Raw genomic sequence first — 16258 nt, 5'->3', positions numbered from 1 at the left:
GGGCAGGAGATGCCACAGGGGTGGAGGCTTCCAACGGGTGAGGAGCAATTGCAGGAAGATGAGAATATAGTGGGAGTTCATCTGCAGGGTCAAAAGGGGTCTTGGAAGAAGGGGTTTCGAAGGAAGGAGCGTCAGAGGAAGGGGAGACCCAGGGAGGGTTTTCATTAAGAAGAAGGATTTCATGAGGGGTGCAAGGTTGACGAAGGGAGGGTCGGGATGTAAGGTAAAAGAAAACCTGAATAGAGAGAACCTCTTGCCATTTGCTGTTCTTGATTATAAAGTTGTCAGGGTTCCTGAGAAGTTGAAAGTCAAAGGTGCCATTTTTTGGTCATCAGCTGTCATTATATCTAATTTGTGTTGGGGCCAGGCCATGTTGCAATAAAAAACCAAATGCTTTGGCTTTATGCTTCCTGTAAGACAAGTCTGGTGAGGTTGTGAAGGAGACAGCCCAGTGGAGAGGACATAGGAATGTGGGATTTTTGGGCACCCATGTGGACTGGTAAGAGGAAGTCAAGAATGTCTGTTTTTGTTGCAGGCATCCCCAGACAAAAGACAGAGACCAGGAATCCTCTTTATAAAGAGGATAAACAAGCTGAGAAGAAACTGGGCATCCCCAAGGTTTCTTCCAGGTTAGTCCCTTGTTCTGCAGGGACTGGGACAACAGACCTGACTTTCTTGGGTACCACGAGAAAGCCAGGGGAGGGCAGATCTTACCACTTGGTTGGATTAGTGTCCAATGTTGGATGTTCTGGTTGGAATTGGCAAAGGGCCTCTTGGACTGGAGCTGCACGAGGAAGGGAGGGAGAAAGAGAGAGAGGGAGAGAGAGAGAGGGAGAAAGAGAGAGAGAAAGGGAAGATGAGGGAGGAAGAGGGCAGAGAGTGAAATACCCATTGCAGGCTGTCAGAGGTGGATTTCTGAGACCTGAGGGTTTTGAGGCTCACTGGAGAGTAACCCCAGCCCGAGCCTCATAGTCCCCTTCAGGCTAGTGTTGTCCTCCCCAAGCAAATCACTCGAAAAGTGAAGTGAGAGACAAGATGGAGTGGGTGGCCAGAGACTCTCAGGATCCAGTGGGATGAGCAGTTGCTATCTACTGCTTCCTGGGTTGCAAGAGAGCCTCTACCTCTGACTCCCATCCTGGGTTTTGGGACCAAATGTAAGAGTTAAGGAAAGAGGAATGAAACACCTAAAGTGGCTCAATAGTCAAAGACAAGTTTATTTCAGAGAATAATCCTAACAGGGATTTCTGGCTGATTCCAGTCAGGAGTATCCTCTTTTACAGACTAAGACAATTTAAGGTTTCAAGATGAGGGAACCTATTACAGGCTTGGAATGTTTCTGTGTGGGGGAGAAGTTTATTGCAGGGTTGGAATGTCTGTGGTCAGAGGAGAGGAAATCTTGGGGCTGACATCCCTCCCTCTGGAGGAGAGGTTATCTTGGGGCTGGAATGTCTTTGGTTAGGAGGGGTTTATGTTACAATTGGAATGTTTCTGGTTGGAGATGTCATGTGTGGCTTACAGTCATGCTGACCTTAGCCATCAGGCTGATTTCCTTTGGATTTAGGTGGTTTTTGATCAAGGTGAACTTTAAAATGGTGGTGCTTGTCCAAGAGGGTGCCGCTTCTGCTCTGTCATCCACTAGCTTATGATGGATTCTACAACTGTTCTAATATTTGAACCGTGTTTCTGTAGGATAATTTTATGCCAAATAGTATAAATCTTGGAAAAAATCGTTAACAAAAATGTTGGAAATTATAGAAGATAATAAATATAACAAAATTGTAGCAGAGGTTTGGACATATTTGACAGATGAGAGATAAATTTTTAAAAAAATATCTTAAGTAATATAATAAATATACTTAATATTATATTTGTGCCAAACTTTATAAAGTAAAAAGCATATGCTTCTCTAATAGAATTTATTTAAAGAAAACATAATAAGCAAAATAAAATGGAATTATACAGATTACTTTTATAAATCAGATTATCCTAACCCTAGGAAATTATTAAAAATGAAAACCAAATACAAATCAAACCATATATATTCTAGAAATATGTATATATTAAAAACATACGAGCAAACAGAAAACTTAAATTTACTGATAATTCTGAAAATAAAATTGTAGTCAGCTGCATACAAAAATTGCTGTGATTTGATTTACAAAATAGAAAACAATTTAGAAATTGATGGTTTTGGCCGGGCGCGGTGGCTCAAGCCTGTAATCCCAGCACTTTGGGAGGCCGAGACGGGCGGATCACGAGGTCAGGAGATCGAGACCATCCTGGCTAACACGGTGAAACCCCGTCTCTACTAAAAAATACAAAAAAACTAGCCGGGCGAAGTGGCGGGCGCCTGTGGTCCCAGCAACTCGCCAGGCTGAGGCAGGAGAATGGCGTGAGGCCGGGGGGGCTTGCAGGGAGCTGAGAACCGGCCCCCACACCCAAGCCGGGGAGAAAAAACCAAACTAAGTCAAAAAAAAAAAAAAAAAAAAAAAAAAAAAGAAATTGATGGTTTTATAATGCAATGAGGAGTATTGAAAATAAGTAAGCAATAAGCTCAAATGCTTGAGAGAGCAGAAATAAGAATGATTGAAAATTAAAGTATTAAATGAGTGAGAAGAAATGATTTATAAATTTTGAACTAAAAGTAATAACTTCTTGAAAAATCCAATAAAATTGGCAAAAGACTCTGAAAATTCTTGAAGAATAAAGGAAAAACATAGATAATCTTCAGAGTAAATAGGTAAAGCCTAAATACGTGTTTTTAAAGATAATACTTTTTTCTACATTCTGAAAACGAAACAAGAGAAATTGAACACAGTTTTTAGAGATATATAATACGAAGTGACATATATAAAATGACTTTAAAATATATTAAACATGTTGTACTACTTAATATTTAAGTAAAATATTATGAAATTTAATAGAGAATTCACTCCTCTCAGAAGTTGTTGGGCTTCACGGAAGTTTCCTCAACTAACAGGAAGTCCTTTAATATGATGATTTATACAAAACATTGAAAAGAAGAGAAATACCCCAAGTTCTTGGGAAAAAATGAATAATTTTGATAGGACTACTCTAACAACGGTAATAACTATAAATCTCACTTTAAAAACTAAATAATTTCAAACAAATTGAAGTGATATATTAGTTAAATGACCTAACAGACTTTCTTTTAGGAATGTTAAGGAATGTTCATCATTTGTTTTGGATAATGAAGTCAGCAGAGGAAAAAAATATATAAGTAACTGCTAACCTTATGGGTATCTGCAACACACTGAAAAATTATCTAATAAAAAGGTACAAAGAAAAAGCTTATCACTGTTAGAGATAATTAGAAAGTGAATGATCTTATTTAGTATTAGGCAAACACATAAAAGAGAAATACGTATTCAAATGAAAGGAGTGAAATTACCACCACATGCAGATCTGTTTTTCTATCAAGAAAATAACAGAGAATCTACTAAAGTAAAAAAGGAAAGGAAGAAAAACCATTATAATTAATATAAAATTTAATACAATACCTGATTATTAATTCAATTTCTAAAAAACCTTTGTGATTACACAATAACTAGCTAGTAAATATTAGAAGAACGTGATCACGAAGAAACCAAAAGACATAATCTTCAACGTTTTTAATGCCATTGTGATGGCAACCATCTGATTGTTTTAGTCTAATTTATTTCCACCTCCAATTATAAGAACAGCTTCTTTCCCAGTGATGGCTACCCCTAATGGTGTATTCTCTGCACCAGAGGAGTTTGCCGCTCTGGCTGCTGGAAATTCTTGAACTCAGAGAGTGTACATATAAATTTATAAGACAGGTCTGGAAAATATCTGTGATATGCAAGCTTCGTGTTTCGGTGGATTAGGTTGGCTCTTGTCGTCCTCTTCTGTGTAGTTCATTCAATCATTTACTCTACTGCTAATTGATTAAACATTTATTAAACTACCCTGTGTCCAGGCTTTCTTTTAGGTCATCAGGCTATAATAATAGAAAAGACTAACAATTTTGCTGCTCTGATAAATTATACACTCTATTCTAGGGACAGAACTTAATGAAATCACATTTCATTGTATTCAAAGTTTAGTAACACTGACCTTTGGTCATTTTTATCCTTTATCTCTCTACTTGAACTTGATGTTAGATAAGTTTTGACATACTAAGACTAACTTCAAATTCCTTTCCAATATCAAATCAATCCTAATATGAGTTGCATGTACCTAAATTTCAATGTTTTTGGCACAAATTATTCTCGCTAATTCTTTTTTTAATCTCCATTCCTTTTTCCACTTACCAGTCACCCAGAGGCGCATGATCAATTAAAATATACATTTAAAAATCATGCTCACAACATAAGATAAATGTTGGAGATTCATACATTAAAATCAAAATTATGTACATACTTTGCAATTATAATGAGAAATATTAGTGAATTCCAAAAAAAAGGTGCAGGTTCCTGATTTTTGTATTTATAAACTGATTATATATATTATATATATTTTATAATATATATTATAGATTTATAATAAATCACTGACTGAAAATGTAGTAAAGTGGAAAGAGTGAATGAAATACAGGTTGCTTTTTGATTGTGAGAAATGTCTAACAAATATTTATAAATTGATTCTTATAATTTGAAAACTGTTAGGCATAAAAATTATTATTTTCACATTTAGTAAATACAGTTGACCCTGAAAAACAAGAAGGTTTGACTGACCCTGTGTGCAGTCAAAACTCCACTACTACTTTTGACTTCCCAAAAACCTGACTAATAACATTCTGTTTACTGGAAGCCTTACCAATAACATAAACAGACTAGCACATATTTTGTGTATTGTCTGTATTACGTACTGTATCCTTTTAATAAATAAACTAGAGACAAGAAAACGTTATTAAGAAAATCATAAGGAAGGAGAATACATTTACAATTCATTCAGTGCAAACGGATCATCACAAAGGTCTTCATCCTGGCTGCCTTCAGGTTGGGTATGCTGAGGAGGAGGAGGAGGAAAAGAAGGTGTTGGTCTTGCCATCTCAGAGGTGGCAGAGGCAGAAGAAAATCTGTGTGTAAGTGAACCCATGCGGTGCCCACCCACGTTTTTCTAGGGTCAGCTGCGTGTGTCGGCCATGCATATTTTTCATATGTATTTTAAAATTTTCCAAATAGGTGAAAACTGAAACACTATTTGTATTATTTGTTGCTGGCAAAACTCCTGTATAATAATTAGGTAACCTGTGTAATGGTTTTTATTTGTATAAATATTTTAAACATACATGTAACTAACATTTAATTGCTGTAGATAAGAGCATTTTCTGATAAACATTTGAAATTTATTCAATATCACACATGATAGAAGAATCCAGAAATAAGGACAAAATACCACAAAAGAATTTTTTAACAGCATTTCTTTTCCAGATTATATGAGATGGTTACAAGAATGATCTATGAATGTGAGGGCTTCCCAGCTTTCAACCACACCTCAGCTGCCCCAGCACCAAATCAGAGATTGTATCCCAGAATCAGGATAAATGAGTGGCCTGAAGGGTAAACACTTGCAATAGCCTGGCTAAGCATAAGGACCAATGTGATCTGTATCACCTTAGAATGAAAAATCACTGTAAGAAGAGACAGAAAGTAAATAGCAAATAATAAGAGGAAAAGCATCACAAATATCGTGGCTCTTTTTTGGCCTTAACTCTAGGATCTCTGAATTCCATTGCATTGAGCTTCATATGTCTGAGATATTTCCACAGGGAGATTAACAAGAGAAACATGTAAGGATAGAGGAAAGGGTACAAAGGATCCGACAGTAAATATAATCAGTTTCAAGAAGTTTGTACTTTTAGTAGAGACAGGGTTTCACCAGGTTGGCCAGGCTGATCTGCCCACCTAGGCCTCCAAAGTGCTGGCATTATAGGTGTGAGCCACCATGCCCTGCCAAAATATTTTCTTATCATATACAGATGTTTGTTTGGGTAGTTGTAAAGACGGTTAACTGGTAGGCTTGAAACTATGTACTTTTGTTATATAAAATCATATTTGTTCGCCTATTAGAGTATAAAAAGGTGTTTGTCACTTAAAATTTCTTATAGGGTTGCAAAGATAGGTTGAGTTTATTCAATAACCTTGTGAAAAATAACCATCTGATTATGAACTCATGGTCATATTCTCTTTAAGGCATACAGTAAGAAAAGGCTGGCTGGGCGAGATGGCTCATGCCTAGGTGAGCAGGAGGCCTAGGTGTGGATTGCCTGAGCTAAGGAGTTCACAACCAGCCTGGACAACATGGTGAAACCCCGTCTCTACTAAAATACAAAAAAATTAGCCGGGTGTGGTGGTGTGTGCCTATAGTCCCAGCTACTCAGGAGGCTGAGGCAGGAGAATTGCTTGAACCTGGGAGGCGGAGGTTACAGTGGGCCAAGATCACACCACTGAACTTCAGACTGGGCAACAGAGTGAGACTCCATCTCAAAAAAAAAAAAAAGAAAAAAAGAAAGAAAGAAAAGACTGCAGATTCTTACACAGTAAGAGCAGTCTGCCTTGTAAAGTAACTTGAATACACTTGAAAGAAAGTAAACACATGGACCATTTGATGAAGCCATTTGCAACTGTAATATTTGCCATTTTATCCTAAGGGTATTGGAATGCACAGTGCATTGAACACACATACTTATTCCTACCATTTTCCCATGTCCCTATACAATTATAGTAAAGAAATACTCAATGACAAACAGGATAAAAGAGGAGATGACAGCAAACAAAAAATGTAATAAAATTGTGGAACTGGGATGACAAATCGAAAATTACCAGTTTGTGAATCTGAAAAAGCCTAAACCAGACATGAAGAGAGGACAATGTTGCAATCAATGTACACAGGAACACCTGAAAAATTGGTGCTTTTGGATTAGTGCATTTTCCTATCCAAAAACTTATATATAGTCAGATTATAGTGTATAATCTTCATCAAAGTTGAGTCTTTCTTCTTCAGCTGAATCCTCTGCATTTCTTGTTATTTGATTTTATGTGTTTTGAATTGTTGAATGAATAAGGTTATCTTGTCATTCTCTCTCTCTTTCTCTCTCTCTCTCTCTCTCTCTTGCTCTCTCCCTCTCTCTTCATGGGATTTTCTAACGCTGCTGATACCTATAAAGTATGTGAATTTGGGAACGATACTCATTCATATTGAAATTTTAATTCCTGCATCCGAAGAGTGAACATCATGCAAAAATAATCAAAGGGCTATTGTAAGTATTAAAAAAAACTAAGGTGTCTAAAATGTCACCATACTAGGTACAAAGGGATAACGAATAAATCTTTAGCTAGTCATCCACATATAGAAATGCAATATATGATACAGATAATAATTCAATCACTGAAAAAAACTTGGTTATTCTACGTTGTTTGGGGACAGTGATGTATTCAATTATTTTTAAAAACAAATTTTACACCTCTGCCTCACAACATGGGCTTCCTTGTAGCATGTGGCGGTTTCTTTAGAGAACCAGTTGGGATTGAAGGCATTTTTATGATCTAGACTCAAAAGACACAAAGCATCACTTCTGACATATTCTATTGGTCACGGCAGTAACAAAATTCCAACCAAGTGGAAGGGCGGGGGAATCACACCTCACCCCTTCCAGAGAGGATGTAAGGTCCCATCATAAGAAGATAATAAAGATGAAAAATACTATTGTGACCATCCTTGGAAAACACAATGTGCCACACATCCCAATTTCCAAGATGTTACATAATAAAAAAATCTGCACTTTGAAATAAAAAAACTACGGTTGTAATTTATGGTTCTTAAGCAGGAGGAGAAAAATCTTTTTTCTAAGATAAAACATACATGTTTATCTAAACAAAGTGAGTTATTCATTAATCACTTTTTTTAAAAATCCCTCTTTTAAAACTACATGATAACAGGGTGTTGTGCCGATACCCTTTTTTTTTTTCCCCTGAGACCGAGTCTTGCTCTATCGCTCAGGCTGGAGTGCAGTGGCACTATCTCCACTCACTTCAACCTCCATCTCCTGGGTTCAAGCAGGTCTCCTACCTCAGCCTCCCAAGTAGCTGGGATTACAGGTGCAAGCCACCATCCCCAGCTATTTTCTGTTATATTTTTAGCAGAGACGGAGTTTCACCATGTTGGCCATGCTGGTTTCCAACTTCTGACTTCGTCATCCACTCTGCTCAGCCTCCCCTAGTGTAGGGATTACAGACATGAGCCAACCCGCCCAGCTGACAATTTTATAGATAATAAAAATAGCTACTGACATGAGAGCAGTTTCTTATAAAAGCTTGTGGATTCAGCTGTAAAAGTGGCAATCCACTCTGACTCCCCTCTCCACTGCAGAGAGCTTTCTTCTTTCGCATATTAAACTTTTGCTCCAGCCTCACCTGTTGTGTCCACACTCCTTAATTTTCCTGGTCATGAGACCATCAGCTCAGATAACATCTTAATAATAATACCAATGACCTGGACCTGTTTTGGTAACACCAGCTCTGGGGCCAGGACACAGGAGACACTCTCAGGCAGAAGACTGAAATCTGTGCAAGTGGTATACAAATCTGTCCCTTCATGGACAAAACTCAGACCAGTCTATCTCTTGGATTTCTAAAATTTTACGTTCATTGTGATGAGAATCAACATTTGATCTATTTCAAAGGATATGCTCAAATTTTGCCAATGCTAACATGGCTCAGCAGAAAAATGCATGTAGTGTATATTAAGAAAGCACATAGAGTATCTACATTGACAGGGTTTTCATAATCACAAAAAAAAAGGAATTAATTTGTATGAGTATCTTTATATGAGGTCAAGGAGGAAAACAGTTTACTGGAAGTCTACTTAAATGTTCTTATGATTTAAAACAAACTTACTTACTCAGGAAAAATATATTTCTCGCCTCACCTGTTAAAGTCTTAGGAAAGTTTAACCTTGATAATCTCCTAGTAACAGAACTTATGTTTCTTTTCTGAACCTCATTCCCTCTCATATTATAGTAATGAAATGAATAAATGAATAGTAAGTAAGTAGTGGAGCACAGTAAGCTCTGAGAACTGACTGCCTTCTGTTCCACTTACTACCTTTATAAGAACCTTGGTATGTACCTAAGCCATGTCATCTGTAAAACTAAGGCAATGATAACAATCATATCTCCCTAATATAGTGGTTTTGATGATTAAGTGGAATATAGTAAATGTTTAAAAAATGTTTTCTATTATAACCAATTTGGCTAGGGTGGGTGGAAAGAATAGAAATATGCTAAATTAATTGTGAAATATATAATATATATTTATGGGTCATCAACATCAAATCAAAAAATATAGACGATTGCCATGATAGTGAAACCAAAGTTTTTAAACAAGTCAAAGCAAAGTTAAGTCTCAAAGACTAGTGTGTTTATTTGATAACTGTATTATCAGAATGCTTAGTTGATACAATGAATACAATAATTCTTCCAATTCACATAAACTGCCAGACAAGTAACTCAATGCAATTCACTCACTGTCAGAGAAGTTTATCTCCTCTGCCAATGTTCATCTTTCCTGGCAAACCATCCTTCAGTATTCCAGGCAAACTAGAGCAAGGTGAAGTTGAAGAAGATTCTACTTTCTATTCCATTCAGAGAGCTTCCAGGTCTTCAAAAAGAGTGAGACATGTGGGAGTGAAAGAGCTGAAGCATGAAATTTGCATCTTATCATAAGTCCAGAAGGGAAAACAAGGGATTCGAAGCACGAGGGTGATATGCTCTAATTTGATCACTCTGATTGTTGTGAGGGAACTGATATGGGATGTGCTGGGGGAAGAATGTTACCAAGACCAGGTCGAGGCTGTTAAAGTCCTCCAGGAGAGAGCATCGAGGGCTGAACAACCTTCTAGTAAAGATCATGCAAGTGGTCATATTTAGGATGTATTTTGAAGGTGGAAACAATTAGATCAGCTAATGCTGGAGGGAGTGAGGAGTTTTGAACCACTAGGTAAATACCTGTCAGTAACTGAGAAAATGTTGGGATGTGTTATGAGAGATGGATCCTAAAATTTCATATATTGAAGACTGACCCTTCAGGGCCTCAGAATGTGAACATCCATAGTAGAAGGCAAGTGTGGGGCTGAGGGCTGTCACTCACCTCTAGGTGCCCAAGCTCCTGCAGCAGTCCTGCTTCTCCCTTTCACCCACCCACCCTCACTCACAGACAGTGTCCCTTTCAGCTCTGTTTTTGATATGTCTGGTGAGAGCATAGCTGATATTTATGCTTTCCTAATACACTAGTCTCTTTTGCTGATTGCTGACATTGGAGAAGGTCATAGAAGGGACCTGAGCTGAGCGACCTTTAGGGGCATTTCCTGTTCTTATCCTGTACTCCAGCGCCAAGAAGAAATCTGTCTTTCACCAGGCCTGCAGTTTTCTCAGTTGCCCACATCATCAGGCAGTATCTGCCTGGCACTCCTCTTTGTTCCTTTTCTCTGACCTTCCTTTCTGACATGATAGTTGACCTGAAGTCAACTAAACAGGATTGCTCATCTCCAGGTCTAATAGAAAACAGTATTTGGTGAAACTAAAGACAATAATCCCAGTAACACATTGGAAGCTGCTTGGCTCAAGTTAGTACTCTGTGCCTACGATACAACTCATAAAGCCCAACTAGAACAGATCCACTTCCCACAGGACCGGAGAGAGGAATGCATTCCCACTTCAAATATGTCTATATTTATTCCAGGGAAAATACCAATCCTCCTGGATCCCTTATGAGAACAATGTTGTCTGTAGCAAAATCTAATCTACTAGGAAGGTTTCTTGTATTATTATCTGCAACTCATCAGAAGGGCCAGACCAGACCCTCGTATGCATAGCACAGGATCCACTCATGCACACCTGGCTAGGGGCTTGTCTTTATGATTTTCTGTCACATGGCCTCTCAGCCATTCCTCCAGTGAAGCTATCCTCAAATAAAGACTAGCCATGCACAAAAAGTGAAAAATTACACAAGGCCTACACAAGGTCTGAAATGGAAAGTGCAGCTGGTGACACTGACTAGTATATTTTATGAATTGATGAACAGGGAATTTGTAGGTATCACAGATAATCAGCAGCTGAGAAGAGGGCTACCAATCCAGGACCCTGAAAGGACATTTTGGAAGCTTAATAGTTTATTGTCCAATTGTAGAGACAAAAATGAAAATAAAGGTAGTGAGGAGTATCATACACCATTACTTAGAAGCTTAAATAAAGGGCATCTCCCAAAAGACATGTGGGGAGAAAAACAAATACATAGGAAGAAAATTACATATGACAAGGTAGACTCAGAATATAAAATATCAACAAATAAGTGTGAGAAAGAGAATGAGAAAGAATGAGTATTAGAATATTATAGAAAAAATCCTCTGTGTGAAAGGACACTCTGATGAAACAGGTGACATAAATACTGAATAAAAAACAGAAGACCAATCAAGGCATTTGAGGCTTGGATAGGCATTACAAATCATCAAGTTGAATGTATAAGTCTGGCCACTTAGTTCTCAGTGATGAGGACTACAGCATTTGTTAGAAGAAATAAAGCAGAGGATGAATTATATAGAATATTCTGGAGAAAGTAGAGGTCTTAGCTATATGACATCGTCTGGCTCACTTAGGGAACCATGTATTCAGTTTGTTCAGGTCTAGAAATCCTTTGGTGGTTTCTGTGTTCAGTCTTGCTTTAATAATCCCTAAAGATATTTTTAAAATACAAATTTTTTTAGCTTGCCTGTGTTGTACAGCACCAAGGCTTGCCTGAGCATAGTGAGATCCACAGAGTTTGGACAGTTCCTGTAGCCTGAGCAGGCTGCGTGGAAGCTTTCTCTCATCTATGTGTGCCCAGGAGTGTGCTGTCCTCACACATCTCACAGATAAGCAAGACCACCTCTATTACATGAAAAATTTAGCTAAATGTGAAAATATCCACACACACACACACACACACACACACACATTATGAGAGATGGAAATAAGGTATAAAAAGAGTCAGAGATATTGACCATTTTCACTGTTAGCTGCAGGATCACTGCCCAACCCCCACTCCCCGACACACCGACACAAACACACATACACAGAAACGAAAAGCACAGTGGAAATTAGAATAGCAGTCTTCCCAAACAGATTGAAAACCAAATGATGTCGAAAGTCTGTGTCAATTCTGACACAGTGCTGATTGCTTGGACACAGTTCTGTCAAAACATGTATCCAGTCATAGTTGTACCTTTTAGAAATTAGACACAAACAACGTCCTACCAACCCTTCCTGCTGGGCTAGAGTCCCAAAAGAAATGAGGGATACACTTGACCTGCAGTGAGCAAAGCAGAACTCAGTCTCTAAGGTGATGAGGCCCACCCAGCAGGGAGCTCAAATGCGCCATTGTTCTGCTTGTCTTTTTAAAGGGAACTGACACGTTTCTCCCAGCACGAAGTTGGGAGTAACACCAGAACCTCCTGCAAGATGCTTCTGATTTTGCTATCAGTGGCCCTGCTGGCCTTCAGCTCAGTTCAGAGCTCAAGTGAAGGTAAGACCAGTGGGGGAAGATATTGTGACTCTGATTGGGGTTTACGGGCAAACGCTATAGAGGGGGAAAGTGGAGGGAAGAGAAGAGGATGAGAAAACAGATGGGGCTGCAAACAGATGGGACTGCAGAGTTCTCATGCCAAGGATCAGAAGACCTGTTGTGCCTTCATTCCTCATCAAGGCCTCATAGTTTATTGATTGCACAAATAGAACCCGATAAAGAATTTGTACCAGGGAAGTGAGAGAGTGAGATTTGCATTTATAGAGACATGGGACTGCTGTGAAGGACGTGGAGAATGCAAGACAGAGTCAGGGAAGTGCAGCTGTGAAGATCCTGTACTGATCCCGGTAGACAGGGATGATGCTGGCCTTGCTGTACAGTGGCTGAGCATCATGAAGGAGATAAACACATGTCAGAGCTACTGCCCAGACAGAGAAATGGGTAAAACACTTGTCTCTGTCTACATAGAGATAGACAATAACCAGAGTGAAACACTGTCATTTTCTTCTCTCCTGCATGTAGTATTTCAAGGTGCTGGGAGTGGCATGTGTCAGATTGTATCCAAGTGGTTACTTCTGGTGGCTCCTGTTGAGAAAGCTTGCAAACATAAGCAACATATTTACAGATGAAAGAGGGCAGAAGAATCCCCAAATATGTCATTGAAATACTCAGAGCAGTTTAACTAAATAAGCACTAAGGCTTGAGGAATCATAACAGGACCAACAGGGGCCCTTCTCTGTTGAGTTCCTGGTTGATGCTCAGTGTAGTAACAACCCTGCTTCCTCTTACATCTTCCTGCACTTCCAGTAGCATCAGACAGTGACTGATGAGGTCACAAAGGGAGATGCACAGGGTGTGATCAGAGGTCCCTTTTCCTCGTAGGACACTATGAGCCCTGAAAGATGCACAAAGTAACTTTTCCCATCATCCTCTACTTCTTTTCTAGATGTCAGCCAGGAAGACGTTCCCTCCATAATATCAGGTAAATTCCAATAAATTCTCAGTAAATTTTGTCTCCATTTTTTCCTGAAGAATTGATCAATTCTCAAGTGTCTTCTTATTAACATTTTCTTCTCAGGAATTAACTAATGTCAGTGCCCCAGAGATATAAGTAGTTTTCTCCCAACCTTGATTCTGGGGACCATGAACAAAGAAATTCGATTTTTCATCACCTTTATGTGGATGAAGAGGAGTTCTAATCAGGAAGCCTTGGGAATCAGGGAGGCTGGGAGTTGAGACGCAGGTCAGGGAGAGAAGGGCTCTGTGGTGAAGACAGAGAGGTATGAAGACAGGAGGGTTTTCCAGCTCTGAGCTCAGCTCTTCTTGTTTCAACTCACACAGATGAGGAAGACTCTGACCAGTTCATAGATGAGGAGCATCAGGGACCACCTTTGGGAGGACAGCTATCTAAACACCCTGCTGGTGATGGAAACAAGGATGATGGCCCTCAGCAGAAACCACCCCATCACGGAGGCCACCACCACCGTCCACCACCTCCTACAGGAGAGCCACAAAACACACAGAAACCAGGAGGCCATCACCATCATCGTCCCTCACCTCCTCCTGGAAAGCCCGAGGGAACACCTCCACCTTCCCAAGGGAGCCGCCCATCAAGACCTCCAAAGGAGCAGTCTCCCCAGTAATCTAGGATTCCACGACAGGTGTGATTCCAGTTTATTCTCCATCAAAGGCTCCAACTGCTACAGTTCTCCAACTCATTGTGCCAATGAGTCCATTGAAAAGCTACTATATTGCCTTGTCCTGGAACACATTTCTAAAAATTGTTATTCAGATATTCTTGTATATTGTATCAAGATCCTGTGTTTTACAGAAGCTCTTGAAGGCAAATCTGATTTTGGAAATCACTATCTTCAAATTACATGTCTTAAATAAGGTTGATGATGAGGGTGGTGTAGAACCATGTTCTCCTTTTGGCTTTCTGTTTTCTTTCCTCAAACTCAAGACTCCCATTTAAAGTTTTCACCTGGACATGCTTTGCTCAGTCCTGCCTCACATCAGGCTTTCATGTCCAGTATTCCCACTAAATGGTCCTTGAACTTTCAGCTGTTAAATGGTTTCTCATTTTTAAAATACTTACATTTAAAGTCATACATGCATAAGCTAACAAAAACTAATCTCAGTGAACAAAAAGGTACAGAGCTAAATAGTAAGAGCCTAACTCATCTTTCTTCCCTTCTATCCTTCTCAAAACCCCCACCTTTTACTCTTTGGAATCTCCTTTTGGAAATATTTATTGCTACATAAATATATATAATGCTTTTATTACAACCACTTATACCATACTCTATATTCAGATTTGTGTCTTATTCATAGGAAAAATTGATTGTTTAGAAAACATTCACATGAGTTCATTTAGATCTCTTCAGTGTTTGTTGGTTAGTTTGTTTTTACAATTGTATACTATTCTATTGTTTGGTGGTTCCAAAATCTATTTAACCAATCCCTGTCACTGGACATTAGGCTGGTTTCACATTCTCACTATTACAGGATATGTTGTAGTGCCCATCTTTGTAAAAATAGCCCTTACACAACCAACAGCAACAAAGCATGAACAGCATAACAATACTTGTTTCTCTTTCTCATCTAAGCAACAGTTTAAATCACATTACCTGCAATGGCTTAAAGAGTGAACAAAGAAAATATTACTAAGGAGAAGGGGGCCGTAGAAGGGATAGAGGGCAAGAGTAGGGACTTGCATCTCCCTCACTGCAGTACACCAGTGAGGGATTAGACATTTCCTGCCAGGTCAAGTGTTGTCTATAATCCTCCTTGTTTGTTTGTCTTTTTCAGGAAGTGAATAAGAAGAAAACAGTGTTTCAAATGCCATGATACACGGGGTCATGCTCTAACTTCAGTATACCAATAAAACAATCAGCTTGCAATTTCTGATGGTGGTGTCTGTTTCTGAGTGTTTGGGACTCTGGAATCTGAGAGCCATGTTCACATTGTACGAACATCCAGGACCCCTTCTCCTTTATGTTTCCAGCAAGCTTCTCCCCTCCTTATCCTTAAGTCATCTGCCTGGGGAAGGAGTTCCACTGTTTCTTTCCTTCTTCTTCTATAGCTCGAATTTTAAATTGTACAAGTATTTTCAGGTCATTTCCTGATATTCCAGTAAGCTTATGAATGTAAGAAAAACAATATCAGTGAAAGAAAGTCCCAGAAGCTGAGAGAAATTTTAACAAGTTCAAAAGTAACCAATTTGGTTTTCTAGGGAAATGAGTATGGTTCTGTGCCTCTATTCCCCAGAAACCACTAGACCTATTTTCCCCTATTTTATCTTTGATCAGTTCTATCCCTGCCTATAAGTCTTACTATTCTTAAGAAAACCTAAATGGATTTCATCAGAGGCAGCATGACTTGAATAAGCAAAGAATTTGGAATCTCTCAGATTGTAGTTTAACAACTCTCTCTTGCTAACTCTGGACTCATAGGAAGCTACTTACATCTCAGAGCCTAAGTTTCCTCTTCTAAATTTTTGAATAATCAAAATGACTCCCCTAAAGGATGAAGACTAAGCAGATCACATACATGGAAAACTAGTGGATATCGTCATGTCTGCTTCCCACTAATGATTTTAGGAAAGAACAGTGGACATGAAATTGTGAGGAATTAAATGCTCCCAAGTTAAAAATCTTAAGATTTCTTTGTCAAAAAATTTAAGTGCACTAGTCTCTGACATTGGTTTTCTCTAG

General features: G+C 38.8%; 1 protein-coding gene across 6 annotated transcripts in view; it reads left to right on the top strand.

The window, feature by feature from the left end:
* PRH2 (proline rich protein HaeIII subfamily 2) overlaps positions 1-15450 on the top strand; it is a 218060-nt gene extending 202610 nt beyond the window's left edge. For 5 of the 6 annotated variants that reach the window (XM_031650242.1, XM_031650241.1, XM_031650239.1 and 2 more), the window contains 4 exons: positions 12421-12542; positions 13489-13524; positions 13884-14203; positions 15354-15450. In XM_031650242.1, the coding sequence (XP_031506102.1) occupies positions 12479-12542; positions 13489-13524; positions 13884-14185 (402 nt within the window). In that variant the 5' untranslated portion in view covers positions 12421-12478 and the 3' untranslated portion in view covers positions 14186-14203; positions 15354-15450. Of the gene's footprint in view, positions 1-7153; positions 7247-12420; positions 12543-13488; positions 13525-13883; positions 14204-15353 lie in introns of all 6 variants that reach the window. The other variant, XM_031650240.1, reaches the window with a different exon arrangement.
* Positions 15451-16258: the final 808 nt, after the last annotated feature.

Source organism: Papio anubis, chromosome 9, assembly GCF_008728515.1.
Source record: "Papio anubis isolate 15944 chromosome 9, Panubis1.0, whole genome shotgun sequence".
In the NCBI taxonomy this organism is placed as follows: Eukaryota; Metazoa; Chordata; class Mammalia; order Primates; family Cercopithecidae; genus Papio; species Papio anubis.
The sequence above is the reverse complement of the archived record's forward strand: the minus strand, read 5'-3'. Positions and strand labels throughout refer to the sequence as shown.